This window comes from Anolis carolinensis, chromosome 1, assembly GCF_035594765.1.
Source record: "Anolis carolinensis isolate JA03-04 chromosome 1, rAnoCar3.1.pri, whole genome shotgun sequence".
Lineage (NCBI taxonomy): Eukaryota > Metazoa > Chordata > Lepidosauria > Squamata > Dactyloidae > Anolis > Anolis carolinensis.
In genome coordinates, this window is record NC_085841.1 from 266692640 (window position 1) to 266718909 (window position 26270).

A 26270-nucleotide genomic window follows, 5' to 3' on the forward strand; every position below is an offset into this window, starting at 1 on the left:
GCTGAGCCTTCTGGGAGTTGAAGTTCCAAAACTCAGAGGCGTGCAGAGATGGCGAGCCTCCTTTTCACAGACTTATTATAGAGACTCCAAGACTGTATCTCACTTCCGGGTTCGTCGCTAGGCTCCGCCTTCGCCGGATGTCCTCCTCAGGAAGCTGCGGCCGGGGTTTGCGATGGCCAGGCGGATCCTGTGAGTAGCGCAGGAGGAGTCTTCCTTCTTGTTCCATGCTTGGTGCAAGCCCTTCCTCGGGTCCTTTTAGCTTTGGTTCCTTTTGCAGGTTTCGGGGAGGGGGGAGGGGGGAGGGAATGCATGTCGAGCTACAGGGCGTCCACACTGCAGCCTTATAGCGCTATGATCCTGCTTTCCCAGGCATGATTCTATCCCATGGAATCCCCGAGAAGTTAAAGGCAGGGGCATTTAGAAGTCTCAGGCAGAGAGCTTCTCAAGTGTTTCTCCTGTCAAGGTGTCATTGTGCAGTGTGAATAGCCCCTTAAGCGGCTGAAGGGGAAAAGGTAGAGGCCTGAGGCTGTTAGAAATTGTGGGAGTTGAAATCCAAAACACCTGGAGGGAGGGAAGGCCGAAGTTTGCCCATGCCTGATCTACACTGGAATCACTGCAGTTCGTTACACTTTAACTGCCATGGGTCAATACTAAAGGATCATAGGAATGGTGTTGTCGAAGACTTTCATGGCTGGAATCACTGGGTTGCTGTGACTCTTTCGGGCTTTATGGAACACAGCCATACAACCTGAAAGACTCACAGCAACCCATCATAGGAATTGTTGTTTCACAAGGTCTTTTGCCTTCTCCGCCAAAAAGTGCTGGGGCCTCACCAAACCAAAACTCCCATGATTTGGAAAGGATGCATTTCCCCTCAGTGTACTACATTTTAGAAAATATGTCTTTATTTTCAAATGTATACACTTAATGCATTGGTCGTTGTTTGTTTTTCATATGTCCAATTACAAGTTTGCTAATGCATTGATTTCTTATTGGAAATACATTGCGTTCGGGGGTAGATGTGAGATGTGAATTGGATCCATCCTGGTCCAAAACAAACTGTAACAAATGAACCCTCCATGATAACACAGGGAACAGTTTAGGATAGGGAGCCACAGTAGCGCAGTGGGTTAAAAAACCCCTTGTGCTGGCTGGACTGCTTACCTGAGGGTTGGGTTGCTGACCTGAAGGTTGCTGGTCCGAATCTGCAAGATGAGGTGAGCTCCCATCTGTCAGCTCCAGCTTCCCATGCAGGAACATGAGAGAAGCCTCCCAGCAGGATGGTAACACATCTGGGCATCCCCTGGCAATGTCTCTGTAGGTGGCCAGTTCTCTCATACTAGAAGCAACTTGCAGTATGTTCTCAAGTCGCTTCTGACATGATAAAAAAGTTTAGGATAGTCAGACTAGATTACACATTGTTTTCTCTACTAGATCATTTTAAGTGTTGCAGTTTTGTGACATTTGAAACAAACTGAAGCCAGAAGGGTCAGCAAGGTTGTGAGGAAGCCTTCCGACTGGCATTCTCCATTTTTTTTTAATTTCTCATCTTCTTTCTTTATAGTTCTTAATACCATCCCACTGAAAATCACTCCAATGGTTCATCTGTCTTCTCAGGTAGTCCATTTCCATTGGAAATCACAGAGGCTGTAAATGCACTACAAATGTCCTGACCTTTATTAAGCTTTGGTAAAGCTAGTAGGACACAAACTCCATAGGGCTTGCTTTTAAGGATGCTGTTAACAGTCTTTTGAAAGTCTTAAACAATTCACTTTCGATGATGGTACTCCCCAAAATGCTATTCCTGTTTCAAAATATACCCATTATCAAAGGAATAATTTTTTTTTGAGAAATGGAAAAGAGAGATTACAGATTTTATTTGGGCAGGAAAAAGAGCGAGGATAACATACCGAAATTTAATTGACAGTAAAGTAAGAGGGGGGCTAAGCTTACCCTATCTAAGGACCTATTACGAGGCTGCAGCGCTCTCCTGGATGAAGGAATGGATAAAATTAGAAAATAAGACCCTATTAGATTTGGAAGGATATGAATTAAGATTTGGCTGGCACGCATATGTCTGGTATGATGGAGACAAATTAAATAAAGACTTTAATAAACATATAATTAGAGGGGGACTATTAGACATTTGGAAAAAATACAGAAAAGGTATGGAACCGAAAACACCCTTTTGGCTGAGGCCACTAGAAGTTATAAGACCAACCTTAAGCGTAGAAACAAGAACATATAAAGAATACCTTATTAGAGAAAATGAAGAATGGAAATTAAAAGGGCGGGAAGAATTGGAGATTAATGATTGGTTTCAATATCACCAATTGCATGAAAGCTATAAAAAGATATGAGGGTTAGTTTCACAGCTAAAAAATCAGAACTGGAAAGAATATGGGAAAAGGGAAACAAAGGGTTAATATCCAGATTATACAAATACATATTAAGTTACAATATGGAGGACAACACAGTCAAGACAGTAATGATATCCTGGGCCAAGGACCTAGGTAGGCCAATAGAATTGGATAACTAGGAGTACCTATGGAACAAAGAATTCAAATTCATAATATCTGGATCAGTTAGGGAGAATCAATATAAAATGTTTTATAAATGCTATATCATCCCAGCAACATTGGCAAAAATAGATAAATCACAACAAGGTATTTGCTGGAGGTGTAGGAAACAGAAAGGGACATTCATCCACATGTGGTGGACGTGTGTGACCATACAGGCATTTTGGGACAAGGTAATTAAAGAGACAAATAAAATGCTACATAATAAGATTTAAAAAAGCCCAGGATTGTGTCTATTAGGTCTACATAGAGAAAACAATAATCGAAAGGACCAAGAAATATACCAATATAGCTTTGCGGCAGCAAGATTGACCATAGCCAAAGACTGGAAAGGGGAAAAAGGTTTAACTAAAAAGGATTGGAGAGAAAGAATGCAGGAATATATGCTAATGGCCAAACTTACCAATAATAGGAAGAACAAAAGTAATGAGGACTTTTTAGAAACATGGAAGCTGGCCATATCATATCTCAATAAGGAGTCAGTAACATAGAGGAGTTCTATTAGGAATTTAGGGTTACTATTAACAAGGATAGGTAAATTGGCTTAAAGGCTTCATAGTGCTTCAGGGTTGGAAGTCATGGTGAAGGGGCACGGGGCAAGTTACAGGGAGAGATCTACTCCCTTGTTTAAGGAGCTCCACTGGCTGCCGTTCATCTTCCGGTCCCAATTCAAGGTGCAGACCATCATCTATAAAGCCCTAAACGGTTTGGGACCCACCTATCTTCGTGACCGTATCTCCTACCACAAACCTGCCCGATCTCTGTGATCGTCTGGGGAGGCCCTCTTATCGCCACTGCCTATATCCCAGGCCCGCCTTGTGGGTACAAGGGGGAGGGCCTTTTCTGCTGTGGCCCCCCAATTATGGAATTCACTGCCCATTGAGATTAGGCAAACTCCCACTCTGTTAGCTTTTAAAAAAGACTTAAAAACATGGCTCTTCCGCTGTGCTTTTGGAGAGTAACTGTCATATATTCCTTTGTTACTCCCCTCCAACATCTATCCTCTAGACCAGGGGTCCTCAAACTTTTTAAGCAGAGGGCCAGTCCACGGTCCCTCAGAGTGTTGGGGGGCCAGACTATAGTTTAAAAACAAATATGAACAAATTCCTATGCACACTGCATATGTCTTATTTGTAGTGCAAAAAAAAGGCCAACAAAATGTTATGGTTTGCAAAGGCACTGTGCTATATTTGTGTGTTAACTGGAAAATGAAGTGCATGAAGCCGATTGGCTGAACCTGCAAAGACCTGTAATTTGATTTGAAACTGTTTCTGTTCTGCTGCTGGAGAACCGGTTTGAACAAGTTTTTGTTCAGTGTGAGTCTGTGTGGTGACTAAGTACTGCCTGGGGAAGATGGCTCTGTACTCAGAGAGTCCTTGCTATTTCTGAGGCCTTGTTTGCTACTGGGAAAAGAGGACGAAGAACCAGGACTGTATTCTTCACTGAAGCAGATTTATGGACTGAAAAAGGACTGTTTATGACTGCTGGGTTTCTGTAAGCAATCAGAGGGACCATTGTGAATACTATTGTTCTTTGGATCTCTTAGAATTAGTAAAGTCCTTGTATTATTTGTTCTGCAAATCTGAGTGGTGCATCATTGTTCTGCAGGGTGACTCTGGGCTCATGGGCACACGTAAGAGCTTCCGTTTACCATCTACAATGCGCAACACGAAAGAACAATATAACATTTAAAAATAAGAACAATTTTAACCCACATAAACCTACCAGGATTTCAATGAGAAGCGTGGGCCTGCTTCTTGCTGATGAGATAGTCAAGTTAATTAGGATGGTTGTTGTTGTTAATGTTGTTGTTGTTGTTGTGTGCCTTCAAGTTATTTCAGACTTAGGGCAAACCTAAGTCTAAAACCGAGGGTGGGGGCCGGATAAATGACCTTGGAGGGCCGCATGTGGCCCCCGGGCCTTAGTTTGGGGACCCCTGCTCTAGACTGTTCCACTTTCATATGTCCCTGTTCCCTGTGGTTTATTCCTTTGTCTCTCTCACCCCGAGTTTTTATCTTTGTGTTCATGCGGCCCGCCCTTGTTTTTACTGTTTCTTTGACTTCTTGTTGTAATGTATATTATTATCTATTGTATTGTTTTAATTGTACTATGATATGTTGTTTTTATGTTCTGTTATATTGTATTGCTCTGGGCATGGCCCCATGTAAGCCGCCCCGAGTCCCCGTTGGGGAGATGGTGGCGGGGTATAAATAAAGTTTATTATTATATTATTATTATATTATTTTATGTGGGATAGGGGCTTTGGGTGCGTGCAGGGTTTGTTGTGTGTAATACGTTGTATGTCTTTGTTTGAATGTTAGCGTGAACTCATATTTAATTTATTTTAAAAAAAGAGTAGAAACCTAGATTGAAAATAGTGGATAACATGTAGAAAGAGCAATTCTATATGTTTTGAGTAACAGATAATAATATGTACTCAGTGTTAGAATTAACAGGCTGATTGACTAATGTAGATATGCATGTACATTTCAAAATGATTGTTATGTAACATTTCATTAATAAACTGTTTACCCACCAACCCCCCCCCCCAAAAAAAAAAAACAATTCACTTTCCTCAGCTCAGTAATGCTCCTATGATGTTGCTACCAACTCCATTTACAGCATCGTCACAGTGGTCCAGAGACATTAGTCATGCATCAGGGTTTAATGTGTTGTTGAAGGCTTTCACTGCCGGAATCACTGGGTTGTTGTGAGTTTTCCAGGCTGTATGGCCATGTTCCAGAAGCATTCTCTCCTGACATTTTGCCTACATCTGTGGCAGGCATCCTAGGAGGTTGTAATCTCAACCTCTGAGGAGGCCTGCCATAGATGTGGGCCAAGCGTCAGGAGAGAATGCTTCTGGAACATGGCCATACAACCCGGAAAACTCACAGCAACACATCAGGGTTTATTCTGGAAAATACAATAAGAGAGTAATTTATAAAGCAAGCATCACCTGTATTTTTTTAAATTATTATTATCATTATTATAATATTTATACCCTGCTTTAGCTCCCCAAAGGGGACTCAAAGCAGCTTGCTACAAAATATCAGCATATGATTTAAAATATGCCAATATGCAAATATTAAAACAGAATCAAACACAAACAGCACTAAAACATTCACAGTTAAAATACATTAAAATATTCAAAGTTAAAAACTACACTGAAATTTATTTGAAATGTAAGTGCCATCCACATGTCTCAGTAGCATGGTGAAGTGGTTTTACCATTGGTTCCAGGACCCCCTTTGGATACCAAAATTCATGAGTGCTCAGGTCCCATTATTTACAACAGCATAGTAAAGTGGTGTCATTAGATAAAAATGGCTAAAATCAACATTTGCTTCTTGGATTTCTTCTTTTCTTTGTAATATTTTCAAGCAGTGGATAATTGAATTCATGGATACGGATGGCTGATTGTATCTGCCATTTTGTGTTGTAATACATTGCACAATAGAAAATAAATTCAATCAGGCAATGAAGTTTGTGAGATATCTATATCTTGTGGCATCATATCAGATTGTTGTGAACACAATATGTTCACTTTTGTTGAGAAATACGGATAAGACTACAGAGCATGCTTATTTAAAACATTTTCACTTAGACCATTTGATTTTAACATACTGGTAATGAATGGATTAAGCAAGTTTTTCCAAAGCTAACTGTAACCTTTAGTGTATTGTTCTGAGTTGTTGTTTCTTTTCCTTTTTATCTACAGTTATCCCATATACCAGTATGGAAATCCTCAACTGCGGGTTTTTCGGACAGATTACTTCTTAACGTTGGTGAGGCCTGGTATTCCACAACCAGAAGATACTGTGCAATTCCGCATTCCCATGGAGTAAGTACATACAGGGAAAATATGTTTGTTTGTTCAGCAGAATGACCTCTGCATCCCCAGAGTGTCCCAGTCCATGATCAAGAACTTTCCTTGCCAACACTTACACAGCCCAGTACCCCGATCTCAGATGACTGTTCCCTCTTGGCTGTACAATATGGTAGATTGGAGAGAGTATTCTAACATATGTATCCCCTTAAGGATTCTTAACCTTTTTTGTTCCACAGACCCTTTTGCCAGTCAGGCAAAAACCACAGATCCTTTCTCAGAATGTAGTGGCAGATAGTTTTCATGGCACTCCACATTGTCATGTCTTTAAATTAAATTTTAGAATTATTCAAAATTACTTTGTACAACTTTTCCATTATTTCAATGTCTGGTGCAACTTCTGTTCAAATTGTCATTTTTGGCAAACATTTAGAAATTAGAGTTTTCCTGTGGCATCCTAAAGCCATCTTTGGCATCCTTATCAACTTTTTTGCAGGCAGTTATCCACTGCATCTAGAACAAGTTACATGAAAATAACAATCACACTAAGTTCACAATATATTGTATATATTTCTTCAGCTCACATACAATATTTCCACAGACCTCAAATGGGGACCCTTGGTTAAGAACCCCTGCTTTAATCCCTGCAGAATCTCCACTAAAATGAGGGTGAGGAAAACATTTCTCCAGAAGAATTCAGTTACTTTCTACTGGTGTGACCCAAAATACTTAGGGGACTCTCTTGTTTTGGACAGTAATACTTTGCATCACTTGTGACACATTTACTTCATTAACAAATCTGATTCACTTGGGCCTCCACATTTGCAGATTTAATTAATATGTTCTCTCTAAGAAACCCTAGTTCCTCCAGTGTGACTCTATGGCCAACTTCTGGTCAATGTTGATCATAGGGTATTTCTGGAGCACCTAGAGATTCCTAGAGTGGGTGTTCTTTCAGATTTTTTTTAAGAAAGCATATTTTTTATTTGTTGCATTTTCACTTTCATAAGGATCTTGTACCCTAACCTGAGCAAATGTGAAAGACTATTTCTTCACCAGATCCTTCAGGATATAAAAGTCAAAATGTTGCTTACCATAAGTCACATGGTTTTCAGAAAAAAGGGATGCTGACCAGTCTTATTTTTTGTCTAGATGTGGCAAGGGATGAATGGGAACCATGAAAAAAATTGAACAGAGATTGGAAGTAGGCTTCAAGAGTGCAGGCTGGTGGGGAATGGGAATGGCTGAGTGACATAGGGGTATGGTACCCTCCAGTGTCATTAAGTCTCCAGGGTTTTCCTGCTGGCATTTTGCCTGGGATGTGGAACAATCTCCACACTTTTGTCATATGAGGGAAGGTGTAAAGTTTGTGAGTGTAAACTTTGTGGGTGTGTCTGTTTATAGTAGTTTGTTATACATTGTCTTGAGGACCATTCATCTTCTAAATTAATACATACAATAGTGTACACTAACATTAGCTGTAAAGTGGTTTTGAAGTATTTATGTTCTGAAAAGTGGGGTAAAAATCATTGTAAGGAATGAAATTGAGCATTTTAAAAAAAGCAAGATCAGCTTAGACTCTAGAGAGGTGGGCAAGAACTGGTATTTCAGTGTGAATATTCTTATGGAAACTAAAGTGTGAGTTCTGTACATTAATGCTTTATGTCAGTTGAAAAGCTCTTTAAATTTCTCTTTGCCATCAAAAGCTAACATGGAAGCCTTTTTCTTACATGACACTCATAGGATGCTATTGTTCAGTGATTCTAGCCATGTTTTCTTGAAAGTAAACTACTGATTTCAGTAGGGCATGCTACAAAATAAAAGTGTTTGTGGTCAGCATTAGATGAAATAGCAAGAATGTGGAATTTTGTTCTGCATGTCATAAGCCTGTTTTTGGAAGTGCCAATAGCTATTAGCCAACAAGGGTAGTTTGCTTAAAGTAAACACACTCAGTGCTATTTTAATCAGTGTGATACTTTTGCCCGTGGCTGTTCTTTAACGTGGCTAAGATTTGCTCTGAAGTCATGTTCTAGCAGATGTCCTGGACTTGCTGCAAGGATTGCTGCTTGAATTTTTGTGTCATGGTGTGATTGGAATGGGCCCTCTGGGACCTCAGTTGTTGTAGTGTAAATGTCCTTTGATGTCCACCCTGCCTTTCCACAGGAGCATTCAAGGTGGCATACAAGAAGCAAAACAGCTCCGTGAAAAATCAGCAGAGCAGCTTCACAATAACAAAAAAGAAGACAAAAACAAGTTATTGTCTAAAACAGACAAACAACAGGAACAGCAGTAAAAACTCTGGTCAGGAAATCTAAATTCTAAAAAGGTCTGCTGAAGACAGATTGCCTCCACTGCTTGCCTAAAAATGGACAATGGTGGAGCTAAAGTCCCTGCAACCCAAAATACTTTTTTATGGTTGCTTGGCTGTTGTACAAGTAGTGGCAGAGAAACTTCCCTCCTCTCAAAGATGAAATTGAATATTCTGGAAGGCTGCTGTGGCAGGGGAGAGATATTTTTTTTTTTGAAATATTCTGGGTGCAGGCTATTTAGGCCTCTTAAGTATCAGAACCATCACTTTGAATAGAGCCCAGAGGTGGCTCTTAGAGTACTCCAGTGGCACCACTACACCATGATCAAATTGAATTACTCCAGATTGAACCTTAGTCATGGTATTCTGGCCAATTGAAGCAATTGGATCCTTTTCCGTATCTAGGAACAGGATTGGCTCCAAATCATAAGCCTGCTATTTCTAAGGGAGTACAGACTCCATATCCTCCTTGTTGACTGTCTCTTAGCTGGAGAAGACATTTCATTTCAGCAAGGAAGTTTTCGAAACATTAATGCCTAAAGGAAAGAAATGGTGGTGGTGATAATTTTAGGCTAAATATTTTCTCCTGGGTTGTCTTATCTGGTTTAAAAGCTTGCATTATGTATTACTTCTTTATTAGAACAATTAACCGCCTCTAGCAATACTTATCTTCAAAAATCATGGCTTATATGATTCCCTGTCTATCTCTTTTGACCTTCCTAAAATTTAAATGTATGCATTATTTCTTCTTGTTTTAATTGCCTGTATTGTAATTGGTACAGGATGACCAGAGTGGAACTGAAGGATTACCTTGAAAGTATATATAGTATCCCTGTGGCAGCTATAAGAACCAGGATACAGCATGGTGAGTCTTTTAAGTTTCCATGAGAAGAATATGTACATTTCTCTTTTTTCAAAAAAAAGACTAACTCCTCATTTAAGTGATATTTCCTTCTTTCAAAATTCTTCATTAGGAGAGACCATTGCTTGCTAGGAATTATTGGATTCTATACAATAAGGAAAACAACAAAAGTATGCACTGAGGTGTTAGCAGTTTCTTTGTAAATTGGACCTTGTTGAAGGGCCTACAGTTTCCCAGAGAGGGCACTTTTATGTGCATTTGTAGCTCCTCCATAGTGATTCTGTGGTCAGCCTCAAGCAGAGGTCCTTCTCTCAGGTACAAAAAAGACTGTTTCTTATTTGCTGTTTTCCCAGTTTCATGCAGAGTATTCCTCCCCTAATCCCAGTGAATGTGGAAGGCTGACAGTACATTCCAACTATTGCTGATATTTCTTCAATTGTTTAAAAAATAAATTAGCTATATTGATCACAGTAGACTAAAAACAAAAGGGAAATGGCTTTAATACTCATTGAGCAATATTCATAGTATATGCACAAGCCAGCCATACAGAATAAATACAGCAAAGTTAATTTAAAAAGCAAATCAGCTAAAGAAGATAGAAATCTTTAGATTTTGAAGCGAAGAAAGAAAAAAAGTAAAATGATTGGAATAAATAAATTAGAGAAATAAATTATAAATAATGTAGCAAGTAGGTGAGGTCTCAACATTTAAAGTTAAGTCTTTGACTATCTAACTTTCATTATATTGGAATTTCCAAAAGAACAGAAAATACTCCAAAACTCATTTTTAATTATTCCACCACTACTAAATGTTGTAAGTTGTTTTATCTTTCAGCATAGTCCAATAGAGATAATTAGGATTTTGAAAAACCGACCTACTTTGATACAATTGACACTTTTTGGAGAAGATTACAATTGAATCTATTTTATTTATTTATTTATTTACAGTATTTGTATTCTGCCTTTCTCACCCCAAAGGGGACTCAGGGCAGATCACAATGCACATATACATGGCAAACATTCAATGCCATTAGACAACATGACATATATAGACAGACAAAAAGCAATTTAACATTCCAGCTTCTGGTTTCAGGAGGGTATGCTCGATTCCAGCCACTTGTGACACCAAGTCCATTTGGAGTACTTCCTCATTCTTCCACATGCTGCTGGAAGGTTTTATGGTGTTGTAAATTAGTTAAATTAGCCTCCCTGCATAAAGCAACTGTCTTTTGGGCTGTATAGGTCAACAGCAAGCTAGACTATTAAATGGTCGGGAGCTCACGGGGCCCCGGGCTGGATTCGAACGCATGACTCTCTGTCAGTAATTATTTATTGCAGCTGGCTGCTAACCAGCTGCGCCACAGCCAGGTGATGTTAGTCCATGCTAGTGTACATAACAATTAACAAAGTAAAACAATAAAACAAAATCTGCATTAAAACATATTAATTGAATAAAAGAAAACATGAAAGCCAGTGTGGTTTAATGGGTTGAGTGTTGAACTAGGACTCTGCAGTTCCACTTTGCTATGGAAACCCACTGGGTGACCTTGGTGAAGTCACTCTCTCTCAGCCAAACAAATTTTGCCAGTAAAACCCTGCAGTAGATTGTAAATGCCTTGAAAACACATAATGCCAACTAAAATTTTATATACACACACACAAAGCTTTTTGTGCTATAACCATTGCCAAGGCCAATAGAGGTGAACAGGACTTGTGCAAAAGCCCTAAACAGGTTTCTAGTTTGTGTTACTCTTATTAATCCTTATAGCAATTCCATGAATTTTATCACTGCTAACCATCAATTTGCATTTGATGTCTTAATTTCTTTAGAATCTTGAGCCACTAGTTGCTGGCTTTGCTTGCAAGTCAAGTGATGTCAGGTGGGTGGAATAAATACTTTATGTATAAATCCAAGGGTACTCAGGGTGGTTTACATACAAAAAAGCAAACATTCAATGCCGTAATCAAATTCACACAAATCAAAATAATAACATCAGAAAACTTATAACTAAAGAAGAAATAGAATTAAAGTTAAGAAAGGAAACAGAAAGAGTAGGAACTGAGAAATTACAATAAAAAGTAAATGGAAATTTAGCTGAAATTGTTCTGTATGTTCTGTGTTTTATCAGTATCATGATTCTGCATGCCACTCATCCTCACTAGCTCCTCAAAATCTTGTTGCAGAATTCACACAGAATTAATCAAACCTACAGCAGCATTTTGTGATATTTGTCACTTGAAAAGCTGTTAATTGAGTATCTGGGTTTCAGCCATTTGTATGTTTGTATATGAGATATAGATACAGATATTTTAGACAAAAATGATCTGGCATGGAATCTTTTCTAGAAAATCTTTTACTTTTTCCCTATGGGCTCATTTTCCCATAGCCAATGAAATTTATTAAGACAAAAAGAGAGAGAAACCCATGTTTTTTGTTTGTTTTATTTTTTGGTAAACTATGATGCTGAAAAGCAGAAGTGACATATTTTGGTAGTCAGTAGATCTGCCCCCTTTTGGGGAGCTGTGTGTGTGTGTGTGTGTGTTTAGACTTTTTGCAATTAGGACATACAAAGCATGTGAAATCAATCCTTGGTTATATCTAAGCTTCACAACTTTGTAATACTCCCATGAACAGAAAATACTCTGCTTGAATGAAGGTTAAAAGAAGAAACTGTTGTTTTCTACATTTGGGTGGAAATAGCCATGGAACCATTTTGGAGTATCATGAAAATATGCCTACCTTAACTACAAGGCTGATCTCCATCACAAATAAAAACTTATCTTACCCGAAAGACCCTTTGCAAGGAAGGGGAGAGGGCAATGGTTGGTTTATGAAAAATCAGGAAAAGCTTTAATCTATTTTAACAGGTTCAAACAAGCGGAGAGACCACAAAAATAGACCAATCAAGAAGCCAGACTACAAAGTTGCCTATGTACAACTGGTGAGTAATTGCATTCTTTTCAAGCTGGAAAAGGAAGGATATTGGAGGACATTTATTTAGCCAGGATGATTGCATTCATCCTCTGAATTGTATGTATAAACATATGTGTGTGTTGAGATGCCACTGGTTAGTCTAAAGTGCACTGAATACTACTGCTTGGCTGCTGTGTGAAATAGGATTACAGACAGATAGGCATTTGGTTTGAATTGGCATGGCTGCTGTTATTCCGATAAGTAGATATGTCCTCTTGAGTCTGTAGGAATCTGTTGCCGAGAGAGTGTGAATTATGAGAACTGGTTAAAGCCATTTTCAAGTTCTGAAAAGTTTTTCTCTGTTTGTATTAATCATATTGCAAGTTAGATCTTCTCTGTCTATCAGAACAAAAGGGCCCAGTAAGATTGCTCAAGAAAAAGCTTCTTGAGTGACCTGGACTAAAATACTAAACTAGTACCGACTTCTTTCCAGACTTCACAAGATATTATGAAATTCTGTAATACTGTTCTGTTTTGTTTTTGAAGTTTCCCATTAGTTCTTGTATCTTCAGGGTGTGGTGAGCCACTACCTTTCCTTTTGTCAAATAATGTCTACAGACTCTTAGTCTCAAAACAGAAAATTCTATAAATGGAATAATTAACTTCATAAACTCCTTTTAGATAAATCCACAGAATGTTTGTAATTCCCATAGTACAATTTCCTGTTAAATCTTTATAAAATAATTTTAAAAAGCAAACATTTGTTTGTTTGTTTATGTTCTTGAGAGGAGAGACTGGGTTTAGTTACTCCAGTCCAGAGTAAAAATTACTTTTAGGTACCTTTGCCCACAGGCAATTTTTTGCCATTGGAGTAATAAATCAAATGGTAGCTGTTGTGGTAACAGGATGGCAGGAATTGGTACTACAGTCTGGACATCCATTCCTATGTGCTTCTGTATTTGTATTTTAGCTCATGGGCCCATGGTGAATTGATATATTAATTTGTCTTGAGTTCTTCCAGAACTGAGTAGGTTCTTTTTGTCTGTCACATTGTAGGATTCTGATCCCTTGGCAGTCACTAACACAGAAACCTTAAAAGAAAAGAAGTTATTAATTTAAATTTAGTAGTAATATTGGTAGTTGTTGTTCTATACACCTTGTTAATTTTTCTGGTATCCCTAGTGATTAGCTGAATTTTTTAGTTGTCACTGACCGACTCCTAAGAGAGCTGAATGTATTGAGTTTCATAAGGCTTCAGAAGTAGTGAGAAATCATGCTTCCATGCACTTAATTTGAAGCTTAGTGTGACTGAAGGCTGAGCTTTCTCCTTCATTCAAGGAAGGTTGGGAGATTTGGGAGAAGGAAATACTCATATCTGGAAATATCCTTAGTTTTACAGGGCGTTCTTGGAGTTCTTCACGTTCTTACTTCTGAATTGTGGTCAATCATATTTTAATTTTTAAAGGTTTCACTTAACTTTTTTTGCTGCCTTTTTTTTAAGCTTGATTTAGCAGTGCAGAATGGAAGTCCCTCTGGGTATTGTGACCTGTCTGCATCTGTTTGTTCCCTAAGGCATTGCCATTATATCTTTATGGCATCTGTAATGGCTTTAAAACTATCTTTTGACATATGCACACAATAACATTTTGAAAGAGGAAAGGAACATTTTATATCCAATTTTATTTGGTTTCTGCTAATCTGTTCAACATTTCTTGGTTGGCCTTGATACTGTTATAAACCAGAAAAGTATAACTTTTTGCCCTCTAGATGTTTTGGACTTCAACCCCCATAATCCCTTATCTCATACTCCCATAATCCCTGGTTGTGCAGGGTGGGGCTGATGAGGGTTGAAATCCAAAACATCTGGAGGGTCAAAAGTTTCTTGCCACTATTATACAAAATGACTAGCCTTCTTTGGCTTCTCATGGGAAGCCTTTGAAGTAATAGCCAGTTTTTCCCCAGAAGCCACTTCTGATTAGTTTTTAATCAGTTGCTAATCCCTGAAAGTTTCTATTATGTTTTTCTATCTGGGTAACCTGTAATTCAATATTACATAAAATTAATATTACTTCTGAATGAGGTGAGAGGGAAAACATTTCAAGGCTCTGTTTTAAATTACTTGGGATACTGTGCTTTTTCAAACAGAGGTGGTTATCCTAAATCAACAGCCTCACCTAGACTTTCTTTACGTAGGTGAGCAGGATGTTCTAGCATAAACCCTTGCCCATGCCTTTGGTCCACTGTTTACCTACTATACTATGGTATCATTTTCAGAAAGAATTAGTTCAGAATATTTGGTCATTCAGAGGTTCTTTGCCTTCCTTTTTCAAAGCTTCATCCTCCAATTCACCCGTTGGTTGACGTAAACAAATCCAGAGTTCGAGGAAGTTCATGTTTGTTGCAAGTTTCAGGTAATCCTGAAAGGAAACCATCTGTTTGGGATGGTTTTCATGCTGGCTGCCACAAAGGATCAGTAGGTGGCAGCATTATTCTTCCTTGCATTAGTTTTGTCACTAACCAGTGTTCTTATATATCAGAGAAATATTGTTTTGTCTTGAAGGCAGCAGTTACATTTCCCTACTCTGGAAATCATCAGCTTCTGGTTTCCAGGCCAACTTATGCAATATAATATGCACTCATTAATCATTGCATTCAAGAGTTGGAAGATGAAAAGGTTGATGTGTTGGACATCATATAACATACAGTTCTATGGGTGAGAGTAGAGAATAGACTTTTATGCTCGAGAAGTGAGTTGTTGTGAAGATTGAAGACTTCTCCAGACTTGGCAAACAAGGTTTTTCGGCACAGGTGGTATTTATCTCCCATCACAAATGACCTCAAATTTGTGTATGTGGTCAGTCTCACCTTCTGTAGTTTCAGTCTGTTCTTGAGATGTCCCCTACGCTCCCAAGGAGAAAACATTTTGTTACCTTGGTTATGATACAGAATTATTGCTTTCTCCTCATGTTCAAAAAGCTAGAGCTGGGTTATTTATCTTTGTGAAAGAAGTTTCTGTGCCTTCGAGACCTCTGTTCTTTGCCTTGAATTTCTTCTCCTTTTCATATTGTTGAACTCTGGTGTACTTATGGATGCATACTGCTGCTAAATCACTTGAAGTGGATGACTTGGAGGCTAATGGCCATGCTGAATAGTACTAAGAACCCTGTTACATTTGAGTGGTTCACTGAATTCTTCAACATAGGAGAAGGGGCTCCCAGGCTACATACAACATTGCCACCTGCATCCATTTTTTGCAACCTGCTTCTTCTGATACAGAGTTGTTACTCATCAAATTACTGTAGAACTCGTAACTTCCATTGATGGAAAAGCTGACATGCTTCCCCCTGAATTAAACCGAGTTACAGCCATCCCTTCCCTAAATACTGGTTTTGGTAAAGTGCCCTTGATGGCTTAATGGGAATTCCAGCTGGCATATAGCACAGCAGCCCATCTCTTGTCAATTATGGCTTGCTAGGACCACATAAGAGCAAAATGTACCCTCTTGTATACATATCTCCCTCTTTTGCAGCATGTACTTTTAAAGGGATTAATGTCAAGTAACTATAGATATTAACTGAAATGAAGAATTTCAGTTAATTCTGGATTTTTCTATACACAGCCAAATACTTGTAAAAGTAGCAGATCTTATGATCTGACTTGAAACGAGTTTTTGTTTTTAAGCCTTTGGTATGCTAGCAGGCAGGGTCTTTGTATAGATCTTTATTCCTGGATATGGCTGAAATTACAAAATGGTCGAGACACATTAGCTACTGAACATGCATGGTGACTATTTTTCATAAAGCTTTCAACACTTGAGAATCTGACCAGTGCAAAATTACTGCATGGTATTGTGGAGGATTTATAAGGCTTTCAGTTCTGAGAGTTCAATGTAATGTCTTGGCTTTTTCAAAGCCTGTCTGGCTGACAGCCAAGATCAGCATTTCTCGGCAAAACAAGAGGTGGAAAGAGCCAACTTGTCTGCACTGACTTTTATTTATTAAAAGGTTCCAGATACAGATTGACTTCTGCTCATGATTTAATTTTGCCCAGCCTTGAAAAGGGGACCTGGGAGCTCTTTTCATCGGAGGGCTGAAAGAGTATTTTGTTGAGTATCACTGTCATGTCTGAGCACTCTCCATGCCCTCATCCTTAAAACAAAACAAAAAGAGGATGGAAAACATGTAGGAATTCATCAAAACATCTGCTCAAAATTCTTTTGCCTTCAGGCTCTACTTGTAGTGACAAATGTTGGAAATGTAGAAGAAAGGTGCAAGGACTGGCACCTTGGCTCATCACTGCAAGCCGTATCCTTGCCCTTTGAGGACAGAAAGGCTGTGTCTATGGTAGACAAGGCCTCCCAGTTCTCTGCTTGGCAGTTACCCCAGTCCCAGTATGTGTAGCAACACCACTCAATGACCACGTTGTACATGCAAGTATAAGGGGGCAGATGGCAACCATGCAAACATTGCTTGATGGTGTTCCAATGTTGCCCTTGGTGAGATGTTGGAGTTATTTTTGTTGTTTTAGTAATATTTTGAAAAGGTTTCTACCCTGCCTGATCCCTTAGAAATAAAACAGGCATCTGCTGCTTTAAGGTAAAATAAAATAACCACCAAAATAAAATAGCCACTTCAGATTTTCCCCTTAAACAAAACAAACAAGTAATGTTGTGTGACTTCTAGAAAACGTCCAGGCATAGTCTTCCAGGAGAAGAGACTTTGAGGCTATAGAACAGTTATTAGAATGTTGTTTGGTCTTTCCTAATGGAAGTTTATTGGAAAATGTCAAGAAATTACATTTTTTGTAGATTGCAGTATTCAGTCAGAGGTGAAGATGATATCAAGTTATATAGGGACTGTGCCAGCTAGATCAGAGATGGGAATTGTGTGGTCATCCATATGTTGAACCGCAGCTCCAATAATCCCCTTTGCCAATCCTTCCTTGAGTATGCTAATGAAGGCTTATAGGAATTGCAGTTTAACAAATGCTTCTAACCAGAGTTTGTCAGAACTGTTCTGGATCAGAATTAGAACTTTTCATGATCATTCGTAGTACATTGAGACTTAGTTCCTTTTAATTCTAATAAGAAGACACCTCAAAGATAATTTAATCCATCTCCTGTTAATGCATTCAATTAAATGCTATGGCATCCCATAAATTAATATATTTTGCGAAAGTTTAGGAAACAAGACCTGTTATATTGGAGTGCATCAACAAACACAATGAATAATTTACCTACTCTTCTGTTGACCTAAATGTCTTGCACATACTCTCATTCCAAAATAATAACAAATAACCACTATTTTGACAACTGAAAAAAGCTGGTTAGCTTATAAAGCAAAATGTGATTTGTAGAATGGCAGCAAAAAATACTTGTGCTTTCTGAGTTTAATATGTTGTTTCTTTCCAAGATATTTCGGGTGAACTAAAACAATTAAAAATAAGTTTCAAAATAGCTCCAGACATTATTTTTACAACACATATTTCTCTGCCATGTTATTGTCTGATAATTTTATTATACTGGATCTTCTACCTGAGGTGAATGGAAAGCTGACAGGGTTGATTTTAATGAGGTTGTCAACACAGCACACAATATGGAAAAATAAAGAGATAATGTCAACTGAATAGAATGCTATCCTCGAATAATAGGTTCCTGCTGTTAAATAAAAGCTAAAAGGTCAGCTGATGATTGTTTTCCAAATGGGAGACATTGAGTCTGTGGCAATGCTCTGTGTTGGCAGTAATGTTCTTCATTATGGAGAATGATTGCTGTAAATTTTAATGCTGCATTTCAGGAATTACGTGAATTACACAAATCACTTTTTATTCCATATCAGTATAAAGCTTTACCTAGTATGTCATTTTTTCAGTCTGTTGCTCAGCAGCCTATGAGGCACTAAAAGGTTTACGGACAATACTTTAACAAGTACACAAGCATCCCTAAGATCATTGAGCTGTATCTCCATTGATTTTTTTTCAACTGTAGCTGTCTTCCCCTCATTTTGTAATTACAGTCAGATCCCTTTATCAACAGATTTGATATCCACAGATTTACTTATCCATGCTTCAAAATCTTGGAAGTGTTTATGGGTCTTTCTAGCCCTTCCACTGTGATTCCATGGTATGCTTCCAGTCCAAGTATAAAGTGTTTGCCATTATCCACAGTTTCAGGTACCCATGGGTATCCTTCATAGGATATGGGGGTCATATTGTATCATAATGAAGAAAGGTTCTTTATAGACAATTGAAACATCCATGAAAGTGCACCTTCCTGATGTATTCTTCACCTGTCTCCATTCCAGAGTTCCTTCAGTTGTTATTCCTTCCATCTGTTTGGCTAGAATCTCCTTGATTGCACTGCGATAGCCATTCTCTCAATGGACAGGAAAGAGGCAAGCTGGAAATGGTTTCAAGACCCAACAGCCTAGAGGAAGGCAAAATATATTAGTATTGGCAGGAAAAGGTTGTCGAGTCAATCATTTATTTTCCAGTTGATTGCTTGGGGGTGGACTGGATCTATCCTTTGAGTTGATGGATTCATTGGAGATGAGTTCAACAATAACCCATAAGTGAGTGTCCAGACTACCTAGACACTTAGGAGCACTGTGCTGTCCCCCACCACTTCCTTGCAAATGCTGTCTTTCGGTAGTCATTATATGAAAATGTGATGGTTCTTTAAGGCTTCTCTATTCTCCCTCAGAAGCTGAATAACATTCTGTAATGATCAAATAACTTTCAGCTAGATCCACGCAATCGCCTCACACTTGCTGCTGATGTTGTGCAGATATAAGTTACTACTTCTCTTTCCAAAACTTGATCTTCTGTATAGTTAAGGGCTGCTTTTAATGTTGATTTGGGAATTACTTCTTAAGATGGCACAACAGACACTTGTACCATATTTCTGTTTCCTACATGGACACATGCATCAACATGAGTACAATTACTGGGAGTTTACCCTATCTGCCTTTTGTTTAGTTTGCAGCTTGGCGGGAGTCAGTGCATCACAGTGTTGAGAGTGTCAGACAGTGACCAGCTAATCCCAAATCTAAAGCTCCACTTAAACATGAAGTTCATTTTTGAGCCAGCTGCTGTTTCAGTAAGATTGCTAGGAAAGAATGCAGAGGGATCATTTAAAGCTTGTTTATGTCTCTGTGTTGAGCTCATTACACAGACACACACACATGTATGTATATATGCATATATAGTTGGCCCTTCATTGAGTTCAGTTGTAGGATCCTCTGTGGATCCCAGAATCTGTGGACACACAATTGTCATTATATACAATGCCGTAGTAAGACAGGCTGAACTCAAACAAATGCTGGAGAGAAACTGGGGTCCTGTGAAGTGGTGGGAGGCTACATCAGTGTGTCCCTACACATTAGCTAAGTGTGTGGCAAAATTAAGGGTTTTTTGGGGGGTGAAAAAATCTTAATATTTTCAAGCCATGGTTGGTTGAATCTGTGGATGCAGAACCAATGAATACTGAGAGCAGACTGTACGTATTTGGCGCTTCACTTCCTCAGTTTTCTGCTGAATCACATGGAGGTTGGCAGTAGAGCTGGACCAGCTGAAACTTCGCACAACTGTCCAAAGTGTGTTGCAGCTACTAATGGAATTAAACATTTGTTTTTTTCTTTAGGCTGGGGGACAGACCTTTCAGTTTCCAGACTTGTTTCCAGAAACAGAAGAAACCATTGAACCTGGGTCTTTTGAAGACATCCAGAAGAAATTTATGGAAGATGAGAAGCAAAGGCAGAAAGATGATCCGAGACAAGGGGGAATTTCTCGCTGGTTTGGACTTTGATGGAATAAACATGCTGTTTCGTTTTAGGTAGCTTTGAGAAATTTTAATCATTACATCTAAGATGGGTGCACATTTTGCAGTATATTCCATCCCGTTTTCAAAAGCCAATTAAAAATACCTTGGGTTGTTGTATGTCTTTCAGGCTGTGTGGCCTTGTTGGTAGCAAATACCTTGTTGTTAGCAAGGAAGTTTGAAATCATAAAAAGGGGTAAATCAGTACTAGTACTTTAAATTTTCAGATCATCATGTTTTCATATGTGAAACAGAACTTGTCCTCTTGTATCCATATAAGGGGTATACTATCCAGATCATCTTTTTTGTCTCTTCCAGCTTTGGATAGGTTGATGAAATTCCATTCACAGGCAAAATAAAATGAGTCTGATGTTTACTATTGTGGGGGCACTATAACAATCAAATTGGCAGGTTACCTCTCATTTGTTAGAGTGACTAAAGTTGTTGTTTCACAGTCTTTCTGGAAAAACACGGTTATCCATTTAGAAGGATAATGGTGCTTTGTTTGAGAAAGAAGTTGCATGTCTTTGTAGTCTGAAAGAGATATCTGAAGCTTCAAAACATGTCAATGTACCAGTGGAACCTACACCAATAAAAGACCCTAGCCTTCCCTATTTTTGGTCATTTGTGTGTTGATTCTCAAATACCTGCGTAATAGCATATGCAGAGATTCTGCAATTCTTGTATGAAGTTGTACTTTATCTCAGATGTGATAGCCACTTCCAGCAAATTCAGAGGAAGGATTGTTTTTTGCTTAGATCCAGTCTAGGCATATGTTTACCCAATCAGCCTAACCCCCTTTTGCTCATCCATCCATTCATCCATTCATTCATTCATTCATGGGAGTGGGGGTCATTTCTGTTCTCTGCTTTCTGGCTCACATGTCTGTTTTTAATCGACAGTGAATCAGGAACCAGCCTCTGTGTGGAACTTTAGCTCTGTTGTTTTTTGGAGAAACACTAGCTCAGATGTAGTGGTCTGTGGTTGGATATCCCAGAGGTATATCTTACTACTTCAACCAGCAGTGTATTTTAGTAAACATGAGTTTTTGCTTTCACCAGATCTCTTTAGTTTAACACCGCCTATGCCTCTGCTCAGTATGCAACAAAATGAGAAAAAACAGACTGGTCAAGGCACATTTATTATTATTATTATTATTATTATTATTATTATTATTATTATTATTATTATTATTATTTATTACAACCCTTCCTTTATGTATGTGTGTGTGTGTGTGTGTGTGTATAAAGAAGGTTTGTTAACTCTTCTTTTGTGGCGTTTGTTTTGCTGTCTGTGCCCTGTTTAGAAGATTTCCCCTCACTTTCTGTCCCTGTGATAACTGGATTTTGAAAAAAAAAGTGGTTATATATTAGGGAACCCATATATGTGTATATCTGGAGTCATACTTAAAAATGTACCTGTTCGAACCTACAAACAAATTCAACTTAAGAACAAACCTATAGAAACTATCTTGTTCATAACCGGGACACGACCTTTAGTATTAATTCACACAACCTCACTTTACAAATGTGTTTTTCCTTCACAAATAATAAGTGGAAGGAATGCCTCAATTTTCCTTTATTTTGAATTGAACAAACTTTAAGAATTCAGCTTAGATAGAAGAAAGATATACCCAACGTCTGATATTTAGCGTCATGAGAACATCTGTCTTCCTTCATTCCCTTCTCTATAGCAAGGCTTTAGACCTGGGAATTCAATTACCGCAAATTTCTCCTAGACCACATGTAATAGGAAAATGAAACTAAATCAACAGCTTGCTTTAGTTTTCATTTTTACATAAGATATAAACTCTATTTCAGGTGAACATATGTCAGAAAGAAAACATACTAATATAAAGAGTGATTCTGACCTGAAGGTGGTGGAAGGGACTATTCAATGAGCAAAGAATATTAAGCCCCAAAAAGTTTGCTTTGGTTACACCCATAGGTTTTATACAGGAGCCTGGATGGCTGGAGTGGAGATTGTTTGGGGATGACATTTATTGAATGTTGTTGCTAGTTTCAATTCCTGAAGTATGCTACAACAGCATTCTGCTTCGACTTGATAAGGACCTGAATATAACTTCACTGTGTCCTGGAAGCTATAATTAAACAATGAAATCAATATTTGTTGCTAACTGCTAGGCTTTGGTTTGTCCAGATGGTACAGAACAGATCAAAGTGCCTTGGATCTCAGTCTGAAAAAACATATATGCATGTAAACTACAAATAGCTTTTTAAAAATGCATAGAGTGGGCAGAGTTTCTATTTTTGAGGGTAATTTTAGGGGTGAGAATAGTACTGTTTCCATTCCTGTTTTTCCTTGCCTCCAATATATGAAAATTTCCAAATAGTGAAGTGCAATTTGTATTTCAGAATAGATGATGTGTCTTTCCTTCAAGTTAATTCTGTGGAGGATAACCCTTTTTTATTCTTTTTAAAAAGTACTGTTGCTGCAGGTATAAAAAGTTCTAGTACAAAAAAAATTCAGATGCAAAGACAGTATATCTAGAAACATGAATATACACAAATGTGTGTTGTCATTTTCATTTACTTTTGTACAAATAGGCAAGCATATTAACTATCCCTTCCTATCATAGTAAATATAGCCCTGAATTCAAGAATGAAGTCAGTGGTGCAGTATTTTTGAAAGTATGCAATAGGACCTCTTTGACTGTAATACATTGAAAATGTCTGGTCCAGTTTATTTGATATCTTTGCCTCTTTAGACTTTGCTGTAGTAAACTGTGAAAGATCATTTGCCATCATCAGGTCTCATTCAATGTGTATAGGAGTAACTTCCATATCATCTTGTTTGGAAACTCAAACTGCTGTTTTTTTTTTCTTTTTTTCCACGTTTCAGTTTGTTCTGCCTCATTTCTACACAAGTTTGTGACTTTTAAAGAAATGTATGGACCAAAATGTATTTATATTTCATTTGGTAATTTACATTGCATGTTGGTAATATAATTTGGTAATTCTCGTACTACTGTATATGCAATTTTGTGTGCATTTTTGTGCAATATATATTCTTTGTCTCTTTATTAGGACCTTATCACACATACCAATTTAAGCATCCTAGAATGCTTGCCAGCCTATTGAGGGATGGATGGACACGCAGTCCATCACACAATATCTCTTCACCTCCGGCAGAGGCCCTGCCCCTAACTGGCACGGAATGTACACTTCTGAGCCAGGATTCACACTTCTTCCCCAGTTGGGCAATGCTTCCCCCATGTGATGGGGGAAGTGCCTGCCATTTTGCCACGTGTACTGGCTAAAGGCGGGGGGGGGGGGCATGTGATAAGGTCTCTAGTGTGCTTTCGGCATATTGTGGTTATTAAAATATGCATATTTTTGCATATTGTAACTCATACTATCTTTGTGGGTTTGGTTTTAAGAATTGCACCAAAAAATGAGAGTTGTAAATATTGATTTTGGAAATTATGAATTTGGCAAGTTGCTGCAAATGGAATGATATTGTCCTTATCCCAACTGGGTAGGAGACAGAATCAAAATTCTTTATACAAATGAGAATAAGGGCTTATCACCGGGTATTCAAAGCATGTCTGCAAATGGCTCTTGACTTGGCTAACAACCACGGAATAAATTTCTCTGTTTTCCTACATCACTTTAAACACAGCTTCTTTCAAGAGAACCAGTTTACATATTCATGTGCAAGCCTCTAGTCATCCTTCATGCATGTAAAGTGTCTTAAAGGGCTGAGAAGAAAAAAGGAAGGAAACGGGAGGTGCAAATACAATTCTGCCTCATCATGTTCAGGCATGATCGCCAAAGTTCAGGCATGACTCTTCAACCCCCAAAGCAACATAATAGAAAAGGGTGATGTGGGAGCACTGTCTTTACTAGGAAAGTCTACATCATTTGAGCCTTTTTTTAGTTTTGGGGAAAACTGATGTAATGTTGAGTGGGAGACATAATATTGGCTCATAAAATTATGAATCATACAGAGAGTAGATGGAGATTTCTCTCGCTTGTAATACTGAGTTGTAAGGGAAATAACCTCATTTTGAATAGGAACAAAAGCAATGCTAACACCCTAATACTGTAAGATGAAGAGATCCCATCAATATTCAGTGTTATGGCTTGGTAGACATGACATCTCATTCTTTGAAAGAAGAACAGAGTTTGGAAAAGTTACTTTGGACCACAATTCCCAGAACCCCAAATCCAGTAAAATCATGGCCTGGTGGCCATGCTGACAAGATGATTTTAGAATTTTTTGCAATGTAACTTTTATACATTCAGTCTTTGAATAATATCTTCTAGGAACAAACAATGAAGGAGAGCAGCTGTCTTCAGGCCCTGCTTCTACGCTGCCTGGAATAATGCCCAGCTACACTGTTTTTGCTTTCTTTCTCTGGTCCCTGAAGAGGGAACTTAAGGAGACTTACTTGACTATATATACAACTTGAAGTTGCCCGACTACTATTTGGAAAAGCAGCAAATCTTCCCCACGGACACCTTTTTTTCTCCCCAACCCTTCTGCCCTTGGCCACAACAAATGTTTTTCATTGAAACTTGAAATCAGAGCAACTCATAAAATGTTTACAAGGAGACAGCTGTTCCCCTGAGAGGCACTCTAAATAGGACTTTACGCACACCCCTTCTGCTCATTAGCTGCCTTTTGCTCCCCACACCCCTTTCCCCTTTTGACAGCCCGATGTGTAGTTTGTTGCTTGCAACTCTTTATGAGCTGCGTATCCCCTTCGTGTCCAATAACCAAAACAAATATTTCAGAGTGCGTCATGATCCACTTAAGAGAGCAGGTTGATCACAAACAGAGTGTGATCAGAGGATCTTGCCACACAGCAGTTAACGAGAAAAGTCCTAAGTCCACCCACAGCGAATCTTAAAACACGTGTCGTGGGGCAGCCATGGATGAGCATAGTCAGAGCTATACAGTAGAATCCTGTATCAGATACCAAATATCTATATCTGCATAGTCATATCTTCTGCAAGGCTAGCCTAAGGCATTTTATTGTTGGATGTGAATGGGCAGTTGAATCTTAATTCAGCACTACGGTTCCCAGTAGTCCGGGCTTGCCTTCTTCCAGAGGGAATGGGGAGAAGTTTTATCACACATGCACTTCCTTGAAAACTCTTTATTTGTTAGACTTTATGTATTTTAAAATCTAAATGGCATACAGTGGTTGATACCTAATATTTCATGGCTAATGAAATCACCAGAGACTGCCTCGGCAACATCACTAGGGCTTGCCTTCAATGACATCACAAGGGGTCGTCCTTATATCTTATGCTTGGGCACTGAAATTTCTGGCAATCCGGTTCAGCACTGGTAACTGCAAAACTCCTCTCATTATACCTGAAAATGACATTTTATCTCAAGGGGTGCAGGGTAGCCCAAACGGTGGACATAGATTTGTACTCCAACAATTTACCATTACTTTTTATTCATTTAATTACTTCCCCCTCATGATAGCATCTGCCACTCAAATGTATAACCCCAGTCTGCTTTCTAGTAGAGCTGGTGCTAAGTATGGAAGATATCTGGCATAAAGCAGTAGGCAAGACTGTGCGGTGGATCTTGGGAGGTCAGTCATTCAAATCTCAGGTCTGCCATTGTGTGGTCCTTGGGAAATAATTCCTCCTCAACCTTTCTCCTCATCTGCAGCATGGTATGAATATTGAGCTACTGAGTAGATTGTTGTAAGGCAAAAACCTGCAGGTTGTGATCCTGGGGACGTTGTGGAGCTGTATCTCCCATAACCCTACAACTCTGTTGGTCCAACACCAGTGGAAGGGCTCCTGTTGTCTATATTTTAACTATGTCTTAATGTTTTTAATGTGGCTTGGCTTAGATTTTTTAAATGTTTTACTAGTTATAGTTTTAACTGTATATTGTTTTAAATGTAAATTGTTGGCAGTCTTTGATCCCTTATTGGGAGGAAGACAGGATAGAAATTAGTTAGTTGAATAAATACC

General features: G+C 38.5%; 1 protein-coding gene across 1 annotated transcript; it reads left to right on the plus strand.

Annotated features, from left to right (window-relative positions):
• The first annotated feature begins 32 nt into the window (after nucleotides 1–32).
• On the plus strand, nucleotides 33–20918 carry mrpl23 (mitochondrial ribosomal protein L23). The gene is made up of 5 exons (XM_003214759.4): nucleotides 33–189; nucleotides 6298–6420; nucleotides 9496–9578; nucleotides 12443–12516; nucleotides 20128–20918. The coding sequence occupies exons 1-5, from the start codon at nucleotides 173–175 to the stop codon at nucleotides 20290–20292; spliced, it is 462 nt and encodes a 153-aa protein (XP_003214807.1). The 5' UTR covers nucleotides 33–172; the 3' UTR covers nucleotides 20293–20918.
• Nucleotides 20919–26270: the final 5352 nt, after the last annotated feature.

Excerpts from the sequence above, each read along its gene's own strand:
- mrpl23 (XM_003214759.4), top strand. Across the intron at positions 6,421-9,495 it reads CAATTCCGCATTCCCATGGA|GATGACCAGAGTGGAACTGA; the intron begins GTAAGTACATAC and ends TAATTGGTACAG. Across the intron at positions 12,517-20,127 it reads AAGTTGCCTATGTACAACTG|GCTGGGGGACAGACCTTTCA; the intron begins GTGAGTAATTGC and ends TTTTTTCTTTAG.